General features: G+C 36.4%; 2 protein-coding genes across 8 annotated transcripts in view; both read left to right on the forward strand.

Annotated features, from left to right (window-relative positions):
* GABPB1 (GA binding protein transcription factor subunit beta 1) overlaps nucleotides 1–19,023 on the forward strand; it is a 67,237-nt gene that overhangs the window by 31,886 nt on the left and 16,328 nt on the right. For 5 of the 7 annotated variants that reach the window (XM_032856511.1, XM_032856510.1, XM_032856515.1 and 2 more), the window contains exons 2-6: nucleotides 6,811–6,918; nucleotides 11,625–11,792; nucleotides 13,091–13,285; nucleotides 14,790–14,937; nucleotides 15,284–15,397. In XM_032856511.1, coding sequence (XP_032712402.1) covers nucleotides 6,811–6,918; nucleotides 11,625–11,792; nucleotides 13,091–13,285; nucleotides 14,790–14,937; nucleotides 15,284–15,397 — 733 coding nt within the window. The remainder of the gene's footprint in view (nucleotides 1–6,810; nucleotides 6,919–11,624; nucleotides 11,793–13,090; nucleotides 13,286–14,789; nucleotides 14,938–15,283; nucleotides 15,398–19,023) is intronic. The other 2 variants (XM_032856514.1, XM_032856513.1) reach the window with 1 other exon arrangement.
* On the forward strand, nucleotides 243–893 carry LOC116867123 (NADH dehydrogenase [ubiquinone] 1 beta subcomplex subunit 10-like). Its single transcript, XM_032856516.1, has one exon. The coding sequence runs from the start codon at nucleotides 322–324 to the stop codon at nucleotides 850–852; it is 531 nt and encodes a 176-aa protein (XP_032712407.1). The 5' UTR covers nucleotides 243–321; the 3' UTR covers nucleotides 853–893.

The following is a 19,023-nucleotide window of genomic DNA, read 5'->3' on the forward strand; positions in this document are numbered from 1 at the left end:
AAAAAAAATAATGGTTTGTATCAGATTGTGATAAAATTTTTGGAAGTAGTAAAAAAATTCAGGACGGAATTTATTACAGTGAGTTTTTAGATTACTTTTCTTAAAAGGAAAGGGGTATTAAATGGGATGGCATTCAGTGCCATACATAGTGTTTTTTTAGTTAGTATATTTAACATTCATTAAAATTTATTGAATTGAGTTATGCCTCTTTATTTTCTTGGGCAAAAGTTTTTTGCCAGCGGCGGGCGAACTAGGCTGTGGGATCCAGGCGGAGGCCGGGGTTCTGCGTCCGACAGTGGGTCCCTCCCGCGCGCCGCCGCCATGCCGGACAGCTGGGACAAGAACGTGTACCCCGAGCCCCCGCGCCGCACGCCGGCGCCCTCGCCGCAGACCTCGCTGCCCAACCCCATAACCTATTTAACGAAGGCTTTCGACCTCCTCGTGGACCGGCCCATAACCCTAGTTAGAGAGTTTATAGAGCGGCAGCACGCGAAGAACAGGTATTACTACTACCACCGGGAGTTCCGCCGTGTGCCAGACATCACCGAATGCCAGGAGAAGGATATCTTGTGCATGTTTGGAGCAGAAATGCAGTGGAGAAGAGACTATAAAGTCGATCAAGAAATCGTCAACATTATCCAGGAAAGGCTGAAGGCCTGTCAGCAGCAGGAAGGTGAGAGCTACAGGCAGAACTGTGCCAAGGAGCTGGAGCAGTTCACCAAGGTGACCAAGGCTTACCAGGACTGCTATCACGACCTGGGAGCCCATTATTCTGCCAGGAAGTGCCGGGCAAAGCAGAAGCAGCGGATGCTGGCTGAGAGAAAGGTGGCTAAAGAGGCTGCTGCTGCCTAAAGCAGCTCCTTGAGCACCTTCCTGAAACGATACTACTAAAATTAGGAGTTCAAATAAGAAAAAAAAAAAAAAAAAAAGTTTTTTGCCATACCAAAAAAGCAACATTTATTGCTAGGCTCTTAAATGGTTTTATGTAAATCTAACTCTATCTCTAAAGAGTTAATGAGCAAAGTTGATTGAGGGGGCTCTATCTGGAGCTGTGGTCCCCTCAGTCAATTTGTTGTCTTAATGCAGCTGAGTTCCTCTGAGGATTAGAATTATTCTCTAGGGTGTGTTGTTCCCCTTAAGTGAGAATCAGAAGTTGAAATTGCTACATTTTGGTATTTTCGTTGTTTTACAATTTACTAATTATCTTGACAAAAACAGTAAGAGTGTCTTTGATTTCTGTCTTATTTGATCTCATTTGTATTTTCTTCCATTGATTTTTCAGTCTTATTAAATCCAGTGCTGGCTTCCTATAAAAAATGTTTGTATTGCCCCTTTTACTAACTTGAAATGAAAACTATTACCTATCTCCATAATTTCAAAAAATAATTAAAATATTTAATTATAAAGGAAAAATGGAAGGAAAACACTTTAAAAAAATACTTTATTTGAGAGAGAGAGAGAGAGCACAAGCATGCACACAGGAGGAGGACAGAGGGAGAGGGAGAAGCAGACTCCCCGCTGAGCAGCGCCATGGGGCTCCATCCCAGGACTCTAGGATCATGACCTGAGTGGAAGGCAGACAGTTAACTGATTGAGCCACCCAGCCGTCCTGGAAGGAAAGCACTTTATAAAAATTGTATATTTCAGTATGTAAATCCTCGAGCAGACCACCCTGGATGACACTGGAGATTGTCAAATGCTTGCACCTATACATAGAATAACTGTGAAAAGTGCTAAGCTGGGAGAGCTGATTGATAGATGGTTTATATTGGTGATTCAGATAACCAAGTGGCATCAATATTGGTGACATGATTTTTGAAAATAACGAACAGCTCTTAGTAAAGTTTTGACCAAAACAAATAGATTTATAGTAGGGTTGCATTCTGGAAAATTGTGGATACATTAATAACTATGAAAAAATACTATTTACCTATCAGTTAAGTTCTAGCCTTAGATATATTCAGTGGACCATTTGAAAGTCACCCAGAACATGTGACAATTCTTTGCCATACTGGATTGTTCCCTGCATTGCTGGACCTCTAGTATCCCAGACATATGCCCTTTTAATGCTAATAGAGCCTTCACTCCACTCCTCCCTGCATCAGACTCCAAAAATGCCTCCGTATATATCCAAAGGGCTCTCTAGGGGGCAGTACTGCTACCATTTTAGGATCTGCTGATTTAAAAGTATTCAACTATTTTTTTTTTTAAGATTTTATTTATTGGGGCGCCTGGGTGGCTCAGTGGGTTAAAGCCTCTGCCTTCGGCTCAGGTCATGATCCTGGGGTCCTGGAATCGAGCCCCAGGTCGGGCTCTCTGCTCAGCAGGGAGACTGCTTCCCTTCTCTCTCTGCCTGCCTCTGCCTACTTGTGATCTCTGTCAAACAAATATCTTAAAAAAAAAAAAAAAAATTATTTATTTATTTATTTGACAGAGGGAGAGAGATCACAAGTAAGCAGAGCAGCAGGCAGAGAGAGGAGGGGAAGCAGGCTCCCCACCGAGCAGAGAGCCCAATGCAGGGCTCGATCCCAGGACCCCGAGATCATGACCTGGGGTGAAGGCAGAGGCTTAACCCACTGAGCCACCCAGGTGCCCCATCAACTATTTTTTTTACTACATAGCTGTGTTGCTCATGGAACTTTAAAACCACAATAATTTAAATATCCTGAGTCCTTGATGTGTTTTTGAATAATTAAGAAGTTACAGAATTGTAATAAAAGTTGTTTGTTTAAGTGCATCATAGTTTTCTTGCCATTCTTGTAATCAGTAATTCTGTTTTAAAGTACCCAATATCATGCATTTTCTTTATTTTTTTCTACTTTTCCTGTTTAGTAACTCAGTATATACCTTTCTTTAATGTCAGCATTTAGTTAGTTGATAATCATACAATGTAACTTGTCCCCTTAAAAAACTAGTTTTTGAATTAGAAAGATAATTTAGTAACATTATAGAAACTTTGTAAAATGGAAGAAAAATTTCCTGTAATCTTGTTACTCTGACAGTAGTTGGTATTTTTTGGTGTTCTGTTCTGTGTGTATTTTTGACATTCAGAAATTAGTTTTGTATCTTTTTATTTAATGTGGCATAACTTTTTAATGTTATGTAACTTTCAACTGTTATTTTAAATTACTGTGTTTTGTTCGATTAGATTCCACATTTTCCTTCATCTAGGTTGTTTACATGATACAAATGATTATATATAATATATGTAGATTTATGTGTATATGCATGTGTACACGTATTGATAAATCTGTTTCAGTATATTTTTATTTTTTCTTTAGGGTACATCTCAGAAGTGGGATCATTTATTGGTCATTAGGCTTGAACATTTTGGTAACTTTCATGCAGTCAAATGCTCTACCCCTGAGCTATAACCCCCTATTTTGGTAACTTTTATGTATTGCTAAATTGACATTTAAAAAAAGCTAATCCAAAAAACCCCAGCTGATCCATATAATATTGCTATCAATATATATAAGACGTCAGTATGTAAAAGTATTAGTCTCACCTCCTCTTTTTAAAATTTAACTTTTAAATTATTTACATTTATTTGACTCAGTGATATTGAACATTTTTTATGTTTGTGAATTATTTCTATTTTCTCTTTTGGAAAATACATGATCATGTCCTTTGACTTTTTTCTTGAAGATTGAATTGGATTTTATTAAGTAATTCATGAACTGGACTAGTAGAAAGGAGCTCTGAGGAGGTGTCCAGAATGGAAGGTGTTTATAGGAAGGAGGATGGGCAAGGAAGTTATTAGCAAAAGAAAAGATTGTTCCTGGACAAGACACCTTTTTTTAGGCAGGGAGGGAACAGTACCTCACTAGTGCTGATCAGAAAATTTCAGGTTGGCTTCTAAAAAGGTTACCTTCCTGGGACAGGTTGAAACTGTAATGAACTCTTGGTTTGCTGCTGTGGGGAGCAAATGACTCCAATGTGGGCTTGTATTTTTTCCTTTTTTCTTATTTTTTAAAGTTTATTTGTTTAAATGATCTCTACCCTTAACGTGAGCCATAGGCCTCTGAGCTCAAGCTCCATTGTCACATGCTCCTCCTCAGACTGACTGAGCCAGGCTCCCCTGGGCTGGGTTCTTTTGTTTTGTTTTGTTTTGTTTAAACATCAGGTAGCATATTTGTCATGGGAGTAAATCTGATTTAACAGGGTAAATACACCCACTGAGCTGTGGAGGGAAGTGTCACTAGCCTGCATAGACCCAATCAGTCACCCTACTCTCAAATTTTAAGTTTAGATTTCATTTTAGAAGAAGCAGGTAGTGTGTAATTCTGGAGGCCTTCCTGAGGCCCCCTCCCATTATGTTTCAGAGACATGCAAATTTGGACCCAGATGATCCTAGGCTCTTCATTATTATTTCTTGCTTTGTCCTTTTACTGTTGCTCTGTTGGGTTCATGGTGTTTGTTTTCCCTTCTCATTTTGAGTCAGACCTTTTACATAATAAAAATTATTAATGTTTCTTACATTCATTTTTGTGGCAGACATTCCTTTGCTGTCTTTTATTTTTGTTTTTTAATACATTTAATTTAATACATATAATACAATTGAAGTTTCATTATCCACCCGTAGATGATAGTATGTGATATCAAGGAAGTGTTGGAGAGTCAAGAAATCAGGATTCTGGAAGGAGATACTTAGAATACATATTATATCTGACAAAGCACTCCTATGCAGAATGTATGTTACGAATGCTTACAAATCATTAAGAAAAAGGCAGACAACTCAGTTTCTAAAAATGAGGAAAAATCCTAAACCACTACCACAAAGATACCCAGATGTCTAAACCATCTGGCAGTATGTATGCTGAATGAATGCAAACTGATTTTGTATTACCTGTGTAAGACATAAAAGCATATATTTTGGGTGAAGAATTATTTTATGGTAAAGCCACATTTATATTAAATTTTGGTCATCCAAGTGTAGTCAGTGTGATTGCTAGTATGGCCAGTTTAGATTTTACTGTACTTTTGTGGAAGATAGGTCAGTTTCTTTTTGCCTTATCCTGCTTTTCATAGGAAATGATTCCAGGTTCTTTGCCTTTTGACTATGATGTAAATTTTTACTACCTAGCTGGCATATTTCCTAGAAAAAATCCTTCATTAGAGATCAGTAATCTCGTTAGATCTTAATGTCTTTAGCATGATTAAGAAGTATCCTGGGTTCCAGTGACTCAGTCAAGGTATGAGAGAGAATGGGAGGAAAACAGAAAGGGTGAAAGTGTTGTGTCACACGAAAAAAATACATGTAAAAACCCCTACATAAAACACATAAATTCATGTGGTTGTTTTTCTTCTTCACCATGGGACATATTATGAATTCTTTTTATCCTTATAAATGGAATAATTACAAGAAATTCTTTCCTGCTTGTAACAAATGCCTGTTTTGGACATATTCATCTCACTTTATCTTGTTCAAGTCTCCCAACATTGTCATCTGTTACTGGTTACTCTATGTTTGGTTGTTCCCATGTTCTAGAATCTACTAACAAATATAGTAATGCAAACATAAATCTGTTCTTTCAAGGGATATATCTAGATATATAGATATATATATTTTAGTCAGCCCTTTTACATTCCCTGACATTTTTTCTAATTATATAATGCAGTCTATCCTTCTTGGAATCAATAACTTCTCTAATCGCCAACTCCCTTCTTACATACATACATACTCCTCTCCCCTCCTTCTTGAATAATAGCTGTTCATACAAGATTTGAATACACTAATCAACCTGACATAAAATTTATTTCCCTTTGACTACTTATCCAACTTTCAAAGGGTATTCCCTTTTTGAGGCAAATTCATACCTCAGGCACATTTTTTTCTTGTGTAAATATAGGGGTTCAGTATCTTCCCTTCCTCACAGGTCTCAACTTCTACCTCTTTGCCTTTGCTGAGGATACTATGTAGCATTAATGAATAGTCTTCCAGCTGAATAGTCCTCCTGAATTTGGGATCTTTCTTCTCAGAACCAACATCCCTTGAATTTGAGCATCTCTAATACATTCAAATCTCTTTTCATCTATGTACTCTTGTCATGATCTTTCCTTAACATCTATTTCGGTATTTCTGATTCAAGAAGACACTCCCCCGCCCCCAAACACCCCAGACTGTCAAACACACCCTCAACAACACACATTCTGACTTGTGACATTAGTCTTTTCAGGTATCTTGAATGCAAGATACAACGTTGCACTTACTTTCTAGCTTCTCAGTGAAACACATAGCCTATTGATAATACTGTAAGACTTTCTTTCCAGTATTTCATTGAGTGTGAATTTTGTCCTTTTCTGGAAGAACCTGAATGTGTATTGACTGTGCAACAATTGAAAATATTTGTTTGTAAATTCTGAACACATTTTCTGATTTACTGTTGCAAAAAACAGTTACAATATATTTATTGTAATTTGCATCAGTTACAGAGGATAGTATCTCGTACCTTTTTTAGGTTTACTTTTATGAAAAACTTTATTGCTGTGCTCCTCCAGTGAAAACAGTTTCTTGCCAGTTTTAAGTATTAGACAAGCCTTCTCTGCTCCTTACCTCATTATCTTTACCAGCTCTGTTTGGAGAATTCAAACTGATTTTATTATCCTAGCTAAAAACTTAATGAGAAAGGAAAATCTGTTCCCCAGATTCAAATACAGATTGCTTTTGCATGATCTGTAGTTTGAAATTAACCGTATCACAGACTTTTAGAGGGATAATTGAGAATTGGTATTAATAAAGATACATGGGGGAAAAGTCATGTAATAATATATTAATAGAGATGTTAAATTCATCTTTGTTTTGTTTAGATGTCCCTGGTAGATTTGGGAAAGAAGCTTTTAGAAGCAGCACGTGCAGGTCAAGATGATGAAGTTCGTATTTTGATGGCAAATGGAGCTCCTTTTACTACAGACTGGGTAAAGAATGATTTTAATGTTGTGCTGGTTTTTTTTTTTTTTATTCTTCTCATATATTAGTTTTTCCAGTTAAAAATTCAGTCAGTATTGTGTTTATATGTAGCAAAAAAATGGCTTTTTTTTGCAAATTGTAGTTTTAGAATTATAGCCATCATTTAAAGAGAATGTTTTGTATCTTTATGTATGTCATATTATATATATGACAACCTTATTTAGGTATTCTGTCCACAAAAGGGTTTTTCTTTTAAATTATGGAGTTCAATATTGTAGGGTGAATATAAAATGTAACTGCTTAGAATTTAAGTTAAAGGTCATAAATAGCACAGGTGGAATTTATAATTCAGAAAATAACAGCTGAAGATCCTGGTTAATGTTATAATTGCTTCCAAAAAGGAAAAATGTTTCCATTTATACTCTGATACTTATAATACTATTGCAAACATGACCAGAGAGGAGGAAAGGAATAAGAACATGTTCTTAGTAACTACAGAAGGCAGTTGTGAGGACAGCAAAAACCATAACTGTACTTAGTTCCCAGGGTGAGTCAAAAGAGATGGTCTTGGCAGCATAGAGGGTTAGGAATGTGGATTAACCTACCTACTGGTAACAATTAAAAATTTCAGATTTTAGCTTTTGTTGTTTTTGGCATATTTTTTTCTATGTTCTTCTTTATTTTTCATTAAAACAAAACAATATAAAATTTTTTATTATGGGAATTTCAAATATCTTTCAGCCAACTTCAAAAATGATCAGATCATGGTGAGTCTGTTTCCTCTGTAACCTCATCCACTTTCCTTGTTCTGTATTATTTTAAAGCAATTTTTTTAAAAAAAGATTTTATTTATTTATTTAACAGAGAAGGAGCACAAGTTGAGTGAAAGGGTAGCAGAGGGAGAGGGAGAAGCAGGCTCTTTGCTGAGCAGGGAGCCCAATGCAGGGATTGATCCCAGGACCCTGGGATCATGACCTGAGCCAAAGGCAGAGGCTTTAACCCACTGAGCCACGCAGGCACCCCAAAAGATAAAGGCTTATTGATTAACTATTAGAAAAAAAAATCTTTCGTGCATTGATAAGTTAGAAAGAAAATAAGGGACTTCAACGTGAAAAACTAAGTGAACACCAGAACCTAAGGAAATTTCACTCTAAGAATATTTGTTGAAATCAGTGAATTTGCCTATTGGTTTTCCCACCTCACTGGCATGGGTTGCTGAAGACAGAAACCTGAGACTGCTCATAGTCTCCTAGGAGATCCTCTCCTCTTAATTTAGGAATCCTAAAGAGCTATACCTTCTGTATAAGGTAAACCAGAAATACCCCCTCCCTCGTCTTGCCTGCTCCTGCCCCTGCCCTTGTTGCTAGGGTACTATAGGAAAATGAACTGCCTGGAAACAAGTCAACAAGTGGAGAAAGAAAAAAAATTATTGATGTGGATTTGGAGTCACAGCTATCCCTTGCATGCATTTGTGACCTGAACTCATAAATACTTGTGCATTCTGCAGAACTGTACACCAAAAATTGAATTTCAGGGGATCTTTGGACTTAGGGTTACCCCAGGGTCCTGGCAGAAGCAAATTAATATTCTTTCTGGGGGAATCTACATTCATCCCAGTATCCACAAATGAAATTCCAAGGAAAATGAATAGTCAGAAGTAACTAAATGCACAAGGACACAAGACAACTTGGACAATAACCCACTGAAACAACTAACAACAGAAACAGACTGACAAGGATTTTAGATAAAGTTTTAAGCAGATTAGGAATAGCTAAAGAGAAAATTAGTGAACTGAAAGATATGGGAAGAAAATCCAGAAAGCATTATAGAGAAAAATGGGTAGAAAATTTAAGATCTCAGGAGTCATGAAGGCTAGTGTGAGAAAATGTAACGTATCTAATTAGGAGAGTGAGAATAGGGAAATAATTTTAAGACATAAAAGATGTTTTTCCAGAACTGATAAAAGATTGCAGCTCAGAATCAAGTAGCCCAAACTAATCTCTAGGAGGATCAATTAAAGAAGTCCATATCTAGACACATCATAGTGATACTGTAGTATATCAAGACAAAAAGATCTCCATAGTAGAGGATTAGTATCTGTTAGAAGGATTAGTATCTGTAATACATAAGAAATTGCCATCACAGCAAAAAAAAGTCAAAGAAGACTGGGCAAATGACTTTATCAACTTTACTTACCAAAGAGAAAGTTCAAATGACCAGTAAATGTGAAAAGATGCTCAACTATATTAATAGTTGGACAAATACAAATGAAATCGTGAAATACTATTGCTTATCTACCAGATTAACCAAACAAATTCTAGCAGTATCAAACATTGGTGAGGATGGTTGTAAACGGGCGTAAACATTTTGGAGTACACTTTGGCAGTACCTAGTAAATTTAAACATGCATATATATGACTTGTGATGTAGCCATTGAACTTAAAAGAATTTTCTCCAAAGAAACTCTTGGCTCATATACTTGAGACATGTACAAAACTGTATTTAGTGTTAGCATTATTTGTAATCACAGAAAAAACTGGAAACTACCCAAATGTTCATCAGATTGGTTAAATTAATTGTGATTTATTTATTCAATAGAATTTTATAGAACAGAGAAAATTGGTGAACTACACTTATATTCACCAACATGGTATGAATCTTACAAGTATAATGTTAAACAAAAGAAGGCAAGTCACAGAGAAATACATGCAATATGATTATTTAAATAAAGTTGAAAGCAAGTAAAACCAAAGTATATTATTTAGGGATATATAAGTGGTAAAAAACAAAACCAAAGCAAAGTAAAACAACTTTTACTACAAAATTCAGAATAGTAATTACCTCAGGGGCTGAGAGAGGGGTTTGTGATTAGGGAGTGGCATGTGGGAAAATTTTAAATTGCTGGCAGTGTTTTATTTTTAGACCGTGATTGTGTTTTCATGAGTGTTTGCCCAATTTTTTTCTTTAAACTATGTGTATGTGTGTGTTTTGTATCATCAACCAAAATGGTTGGTTCTCAAGAAGAAAAAAACACAAGTAAACCCTAATATTTTGCTGAGCAAAACTCAGGATTGCCCAATGGGTTGTTGAGAGACTTCATTAAATATTAGAATTTAAGAGTATAGAAAGGTCTTTTATAGGAAAATCTGATAAAGCATGGAGAAATGATTGTCCAGGAATCTTTTTTCTGCTAGAGTGACCTTCCATTAAAAATACAAGGTTTTTGAGAGTGACAAACCATAAGAGACTCTTAATCTCACAAAGCAAACTGAGGGTTGCTAGGGGGAGGGGAGGTAGGGATAGGGTGGTTGGGTTATGGACATTGGGGAGGGATGTGCTATGGTGAGTGCTGTGAAATGTGTAAACCTGGCGATTCACAGACCTGTACCCCTGGGGCAAATAATACATTATATGTTAATAAAAATAATTTTAAAAAATACAAGGTTTTTAATAGTAATAAAATAGTTATTTCCAGGGTAAATGATTTCCATTTTTACCATGTATTGAAAGCACATGCCTGGCTTTGTATTACTTGATGTGTGGCTTCAGGCAAAATAGTAACTTTTTAGTGCCTTACATTCTTTACTATCAAATAAGGATAGTAATTGTACTTTAAGAAGAGAGTAAATGAGATATAGTATATTTAAAGGTCTTCGAATAGTGTTTTAACAAAAACCTTAGTTGTTATTATTAAAGTAGGGGTCTTAGCAAATTTCATGTTCTAGTGAACAATTTTTTTTTTTTTTTAAAGATTCTGTTTATTTTAGAGAGATTGCTGTGTAAACATGGGGAGGAGCAGAGCGGGAGGGAGAGGCAAGGGGGAAGAATTTTAAGCAGATTCTGTGCTGAGCATGGAGCCTGATACAGGGCTCACAACCCCAAGATCATGACCTGAGCCAAAACCAAGAGTTGGATGCTCAACCACTTAACCAACTGTGCCACCCAGACTCCCCATCTAGTGACCTATCTTTGGAACATCAGTGCCTTAATAATCAGAGTTATAGGGACTTTTTATGCCTCTAAATGCATGTAACTTAATTCTAATTTCCACCTGTTAAACTATATGCCTCTGATAAGGTTCTTCACTTATATTTTAGAAATTCCCTTGCATATTGTGAATATAGTGTTAATGTAATGATGATACCACATGAAAGCAGTTTCAGGGAAAAAACTGGGTTCTGTTTTGGTTCTCTCCTGACTCACTTGGGCAGGTATACCTCAGATCAGATTTGTCCCTTGAAAAATGACTATATAAACTATTTAAAAAGATCATTGAATTGCTTTAATTAATTCCTACAAAACATTTTAATGTAAAAATCTACACTATTACATTTATTTGATATGAATTTCATAGATGAAAAGAAGTTTTGTGTGATTGATATGAGGAAAACATGCAGTGCTCAGATTTCTCAAATCTTGATTATCTCTAATTCCTGATTAAATTAATTTTGTTCAGGCTATTTATCTGTTAAAAAATAAGAAAGCAAGATTGAATTAAATGAAATACTGACTTTGCTTTCTTATTGAGAAGCGTATGAGGATTCTTGAAAGCGTCTATGAAGAGAATATAAGCATATGTTATTATTTTCTTGAGTTTTGAGTTACTATGTAAGCAGATAATCTTTTTGCTACGTAAAAGGAAAATATAGAGGGTAGTAATGGGAGTGTGTTAGAAATGATTATAAATGTGGATTTATTTTTTCTTGTGGGTTAGCTGGGAACCTCTCCACTTCATCTGGCAGCACAGTATGGGCATTATTCCACCACAGAAGTACTACTCCGAGCTGGTGTAAGTAGGGATGCAAGAACCAAAGTGGACCGAACGCCATTACATATGGCAGCTTCTGAGGGCCATGCCAGCATAGTAGAGGTTTTGCTTAAGGTATGTGTTCTCTTTTTGCATTCAGTTTTTGAAAGTAAGCCCGCAAAGGATTTATGGTTTTATAAGAGGGAGAAGAGAACTACTTTTATTGACTGTCTAGGTTTTTTTTCCCTGTGTTAGCTCATTTGTGTGTGTGTAAGCCCATCAGATGAAAATTATCTTCAAGTTTTCCTTTGTGGGAGAAAAAGAACTTCTAGGTGTGTTCTTAGTTAATTCAGACAGACAGATAGCTGATTTCTTAGACTTTGGTTTCCATTATATGAGGGTCTACAGCTTTATCTTACTGGACACAGTTAAAATGTTTATGGAAGGAAACACAAGGCTTGGATGATTAACAGACAGTAATACAAATAAGGATTTTTATTCTGGTCTTTAGATCAGCCTATCCAAAAGACATACAATGTCAGCCACAAATGTGAATCACATGTGATTCTAGATTTTCTATTAGCTACATTAAAAATAAAAACTAATTTTAATATTATATTTTATTTAACCTCATATGTACAAAATACTATCATTTCAACATGAAATCAATATAAAAATTATTAATGAGCTATGTTACATCCTTTTTTTGGTGTTAAGCCTTTGAATTTCAGTATATGTTTAAATATATAGTACATCTCTGTTGGGACTAGCCGTATATCAAGTGCTTAATAACCACATGTGTCCAGTGGCTGCCATATTGGACAGTGCATCCCTGATAGCTCCCTTTTGATTATTTATATTGTACTGGTTTTGAAAGCAAAGGATATTTTTATACAAATAAGGAACTAGAATTAAAGCGTTCTGGAAGAATGCTCATCGTTCACTTTTTTTTTTTTTTTTTTTGAGAGAGAGCATGCGCATGAGCAGATGGGGGGGGTAGAGGCAGAGGGAGAGAGAGAGGATTTCACACACTGCACAGAGCTTGATGCAAGGCTTGAAATCAGGACCCTGAGATGATGCCCTGAGCAGAGATTAAGAGTCCGATGCTTAACTGACCGAGCCACCCAGGCACTTAAACTTTACTTCACTTCTTATGCCATTCTGTCCCCTGGTGCTCACAGCTTGGTGACTGAAAAAAATCTTTGCTACACTCCTAAGAAATTAGAAAGAAAACAATTAGGAAAGTTAACATGATAGAAAGCTGATTAAGTGACATGTGTGGAGATTCGTACAGATAATTCAACACAAAAAATAGAGAGCTGATCATGTTGATAGCAGATTCTTGCTTTAAAGCATAATGGCTGGTATTTTTGTATTAGAAATTCTTTGTATTCTGTATTTTAGAAATCTCTCATTTTTCAATATTTTTATAGCATGGTGCTGATGTTAATGCGAAGGACATGTTGAAGATGACAGCTCTACATTGGGCCACAGAACACAATCATCAAGAAGTGGTGGAACTTTTAATCAAATATGGTGCTGATGTACACACGCAAAGTAAATTTTGTAAAACTGCATTTGATATTTCAATAGATAATGGGAATGAAGATTTGGCAGAGATATTGCAGGTAACATTTTAATTTGAGAAAATAAAATGATCTCTGTCTTGTGAATGATTTGAGCTATTTAACTTTTGGCTTTTCATTTTGGACTTGGTTATTTTGGACAGTTATTTTTCCTCTTTTATTTCCTCTTTGTTCATTTACTATTCATTTTTCTGATTGTAAGACCATAGTCTTTATATGTAATATTAGAAGATTAGATAAGGTGATTACTTTCTGTGTTTTTAAGTTCCTAAATTCGCCTTCTGGACATTTTATTCTATTATTTTTATTGCATATTTGGATATAGTATGGTTTTCAAAGTCTGTTAGACTTCCACTAAAATTTTCTTTTAGTGGCTATAATACTGTCCCCTGAGTGACATAGTCTCTATCACTTTGATTGGTTTCTTTTATTTTTAATCACCCTCAAAAAAAATCTGGAAGCGTAGTTATTTATGGCTTTTGGGCATGTTTCGTTTCTATTTATTTATTTATTTATTATTATTATTATTATTATTTTTTAATATTTTATTTATTTATTTGAGAGGGAGACAGTGAGAGAGAGCATGAGTGAGGAGAAGGTCAGAGAGAGAAGCAGACTCCCCGTGGAGCTGGGAGCCCGATGCGGGACTCGATCCCGGGACTCAAGGATCATGACCTGAGCCGAAGGCAGTTGTCCAACCAACTGAGCCACCCAGGCGTCCCTGTTTATTTAATTATTGAAGGCAGGGGCAGATGGAAAGGGAGAGAGAGTCTTAAGCAGACTCTGCACTTAGCATGGAGCCCCACACAGGGCCTCAATCTCACAACCCTGAGATCATGACCTGAGTCGAAACCAAGAGTCAGATGTTTAATTGACTGCGCCACCCGGACCCCACGGAGCAAGTTTTTCTAATAGCCAATACTGTTTCTTTTTTCTTCGGCTATACAACTTTGATATAAATTATCTTTACTCACTGCCTCTTGCCTATCTTCTTGTTCTCCATCCCAGTAGAACCCTTAGTTAAGACCATCTGACTCTATTGAATTTCAGCTAGTTACTTAAAATATTTTATATGTCCAGGAAAATGATTATTGTGATGCCTCTTGTAGTTCTTTCATTCTTAGGAGTATAATTTGGGGGCCAGGGTTGAAGATTGAAAACAGTTAATTAGGAAGGACATGCATTATATGTATAGTGATATGTATATTGTTGAATATAGTAGAGGAAATATTTAAGTAATTTGATTTCTGTAGCCACAGGGCAGCAAAATCTTTCAACTGTGCTCTATAAAAAGCCTTCCAGATATCACTTTCTCTTCTCATGGGATTTTGCTGCTTTTTACCCTACAGGGGAATTAAGATGTAAATTCCTGTCTGTGATTTACCAGTGCAGGCTTAGTAGACCGTATACAAAGATTTCCATTTGTTTTATACGATTCTTCTTAAGTTTTAGAATTTCCTGTATGTTTATGTTTGTACTACATTGTGAATCTGTGCTATACATTCCAGCTGTAATTCTGAAAACGCCATGTTGATTTGTGCCCTAGATTGCTATGCAGAACCAAATCAACACAAACCCGGAGAGTCCGGACACTGTGACGATACACGCCGCCACACCACAGTTTATCATCGGACCTGGAGGGGTGGTGAACCTAACAGGTCTGGTATCTTCAGAAAATTCATCCAAGGCAACAGGTATTGAGATGCATATAGGATAGCTGTTGGGACTTTATGCTTTAGTAGGTATCCTCCTTGTAAGAAAGAAGTGTTGGAGAATGAGGGTAAGAGTATATCCATCACCTTGGTTTTCTTTGGTATCGGCAAAAACCAGTTTTTAGGAGAAACAAGAATTTGAAGAAAGGTGATATTGCAAAATTTACTGCAATATTATCTTCTAAAAAGTAATGCTATCCAAGCCTGTTTTTCACAAAACGATGATCCAAGCTTCATTTAAGAGTTGAATAAAGTAAAACAGAGCATCAGAAAAGTGCATTAGCTTAAGTTCCTTTAAAATATAAATCTGTCTTCTCTTTTGTCACAGATGAAACCGGTGTATCTGCAGTTCAGTTTGGAAACTCATCTACGTCAGTATTAGCTACGTTAGCTGCCCTAGCTGAAGCGTCTGCTCCGCTGTCTAACTCTGCAGAAACGCCAGGTTAGAGAAATAAGGCAATGTGCATGTTAAAAGTTGGAGACTCAGATATTTGCAAAGGCTAGGAAGGTGATATAAAAGGCTAATGTGAGCAGATTTCCGATGACGGCCTCCTGAAGACGGGAGCCCAGAGCAGGGGGGCATCTGCTGTTTAGCTCTAGCCAGTTATGGTCCTATGTGCGGTGTTGCCAGATTCTGTCTTTAATGGAAAGCTGAAAATCTGGATTTTTAAAAGAATGTTAAAACTTGTCAATTAATTAAAATCTGATTAAGATTAAAAACAAACTTGTGTGGTTCACAGAAAAGCATGTCTCCATACCCAATGGCCTTTGTTTTCACTAGTCTGTAACTTTTTATATAAAGTAGATAAATAAATACATATATGAACTTGCTTTTTCATAATTTTTAATTTTTGTCAGTTCTATTAGAATGATATAGAATGTTATGGACTGACAGAACTGGGAAGTAGCATGCCCGCATCACCATTAAAGGATAACCTGATGGTGAACGATGAAAACAGTATCAATAGCTGGTTTAGACCAGGTTTTACTTTGACACGTAAACAAAATAGTTCCTGCTATAATTATTATGTAAGTAAATGTTTTTTTAATTAGGGAATTTAAAAAACGTCATAAAATTATTATTCTTACCATAGTTTAGGCCATTATATTTGGCTTTTAAAAGTGCTTATAAAAGAATAATTTGTTATCACTCATTATTTAAATTTGTGTTTTTTTTTTCAAATTGTGCCCAATAATAATAGTAACGACAACAGATCATTGAGTGCTTACTTGTGTGCTGTGCCCTGTACTAAATGTTTTACTTATAATCTCACTGACTCCTCACCAAAAAGCTTGAAGATCTATATTACTGGATTTGACTCTTTAAGGTGCTACTGATTGAAAGACGTGGTTTTTTTCAGGGATAAAAATGTACCTATTGGGACGCCTGGGTGGCTCAGTTGGTTAAGCGGCTGCCTTCAGCTCAGGTCATGATCCCAGCGTCCTGGGATCGAGTCCCACATCGGGCTCCTTGCTTGGCGGGGAGCCTGCTTCTCTCTCTGCCTCTGCCTGCCATTCTGTCTGCCTGTGCTCGCTCTCTTTCCCTCTCTCTCTGACAAATAAATAAAATCTTAAAAAAAAGTACCTATTTTTCTCTTCTTTTTCTCTCTCTCTCCTACTCCTTTCTTTACTAACTAGTGATAATAAACATTTTATCTATTCTACAGCTTCTTTAGCATCACAATCAGTTTTGGAATCTAAGCCCTTTCAGATCACTTTTGGCTGTTAGCAGTTATGTGCAGCAGCATATTGGATTTGCTGCTTTTATAACCTGCACCTAGATGTCTTCAGCATCTTTGTCATTGCATGAGCATAGCAAAGAAAATTAATTTTATTGGTGGTTTCTATTTCGGTAAACTTTCTAATTTTTTGTCTTTAATTAAAGGATGTATCTCTGAAAATTAAGCAACTTTTCTTGAAGGTCAGCTGAAATTTTGACATTTAGATGTTTGGCTCCATGAATTAGTCATGCCAACTTCTCTGACTTCTACTTTTGAAAATGTTATATATGGTTTAGTCTGAGAGATAAGAATATCAGTTGACTTTTATCACATGTGATTTACAATCTTTTGTGAGTGCAGTAATTTTTCATTTCACTGCTACGTCATAGTGGAATCTTTTTGAAGATATTTTAAGAGCTTGAATTAAGTTAAAGTTCAGGTGAGTACATTGCCACCAGTGTAAATAAGTCAGCTGAGGTGTGTAATCAGACAAGGAAATATCTTCTCACAGATCAGTTTCCACATGCTCACACTAATTATTTCTCTGCTTCATGGCTCTTCAGTTTCTCTTAACATCAATTGTCAGGCTCATCCTGATTTTAGAAAATATTTACATATATTTTTTCAAGGACATCCTAGTTAGGATCTGGGAAGTAAAGTAGTACTCTCATTATTTTTTTAAAGATTTTATTTATTTATTTGACAGACAGAGATCACAAGTAGGCAGAGAGGCAGGCAGAGAGAGGGGAAGGGAAGCAGGGTCCCCACTTAGCAGAGAGCCCAACGTGGGGCTTGATCCCAGAACCCTGAGATCAGGACCTGAGCCGAAGGCAGAGGCTTTAACCCACTGAGTCCCCAAGGCGCCCTTAGTAGTACTCTCATTTTATATGTGATGAAGAGCTGAGATGTATGAGTTTAAATAATTTTTCCCAAAGTAGCATAACCATTAAATGATGAACAGAATTTTGTGCTCAAGGTCTGATTGATTCCGAAGTTGTGTGACTGTGACCACTATTAATATATTGCAGTTTCTTGGTGATCAGTGGACTGGTCTCTTCTACAATGTTTATAATTTGGTTTGTGATACAAATAACTATTTATGTGATTATCATTTTGTCTTCTACCAAACAAAAGCATCACTATTTTTGCCTTTCCTCCTGAGGTGTGTCTGTTGAAGCAGTCTGCTGAAATAAATGTTTTGTTCCCTTGTCTTTCTTTAATGGGTGGGATGTAGGGATTTAGATAGATGAGAACTCATTCCAGTTGATTCCAATTTGGAAGTTATTCCAAAATGAAGATTAAAAAAAAGTAAAAAAAAAATTTTTGGGGGGAGAGATTGCAGCTGCTTTTTTTCTTCATGAGGAAAATCACAGCCATGTAGTGGTATACTCTTTATTAATGAACAGAGGCGGTTACGTTACCTCTTTCTACCAAAGCTTATAGCCCCCTCTGTTACAGGTATTCTCTTTTTGAAAAATCAAAACTTTAGGAAACTCACACTCTTACTCCCTTTCTTTTTGCTTTAAAACAAAACAAAAATGTGCAAACAAGAGTTCTTGGGAGGATAGATCATGTTTTGGGTTAAAGAAATAACTCAGAGCTGTTCTTGTGCTAAAATTTCCACTTATATACATTTGTAAACAGCTATTCATTTATATTGAGAAAAATTATTTATTAATGCACTGAACAGATTTTTGTTGAGTGTCTCTCATGACCTGGTTACTCTTCTTGGTGCCAGAGAGAAAATAGTGAACAATCAGGTTCAGTCCCAGCCCTTGTCAAACATGTGGTCTTTGGGTAGAACAGGATGTCCAGCAGTTACCCAGGTAAATAACTGCGATCAGTGCTACCTGTAAAGAAGGCAGGATTTTCACCTAGTCTGGTGGCTCAGAGAGACTTCCTAGAGGAAGAGATATTTTAAAATAAAGATGGAGTAGGAATTAGTAGAGCAAACACTGGAGGGAAGAACATTTGAGGAAGAGGGACACTTGTAAAACTTTTGAGGTCAGGAGGAGCTTGTCCCTTTCAGGGCACTTCAGAGGCCCGTGTGGCTAAGCCCAGTGAGTGGGAGAGTAACTCCTGGTGGTTGAAGGTAAGGTATGAAGGACTTTGAAAATGATTATGTAGGCTGGCTCTGAAAAGGCATTCAGTTAGGACTCTTAATGCAATCAACTGGGAAGAGATAGTGGTGGCATGGATCAGGATTTGGCAAAGAGACACGAAGTGAAAAGATTTGAGACTTGTTTTTGTAGAATTGGAAGTTGTAATTGATTAGATGTAGGCCTTACATCCGCAGTGTAGTTTGTCTGGTCCTTTTATTTTTTATTTTTTTTTATTTTTTTTTTTT

The sequence above is a fragment of the Lontra canadensis genome, unplaced genomic scaffold (assembly GCF_010015895.1).
Source record: "Lontra canadensis isolate GAN:19392208 unplaced genomic scaffold, GSC_riverotter_1.0 scaffold12, whole genome shotgun sequence".
NCBI lineage: Eukaryota > Metazoa > Chordata > Mammalia > Carnivora > Mustelidae > Lontra > Lontra canadensis.

Bases quoted from the DNA above. Each gene is read 5' to 3' on its own strand.
- LOC116867123 (XM_032856516.1), top strand. From the start codon at position 322: ATGCCGGACAGCTGGGACAAGAACGTGTACCCCGAGCCCCCGCGCCGC.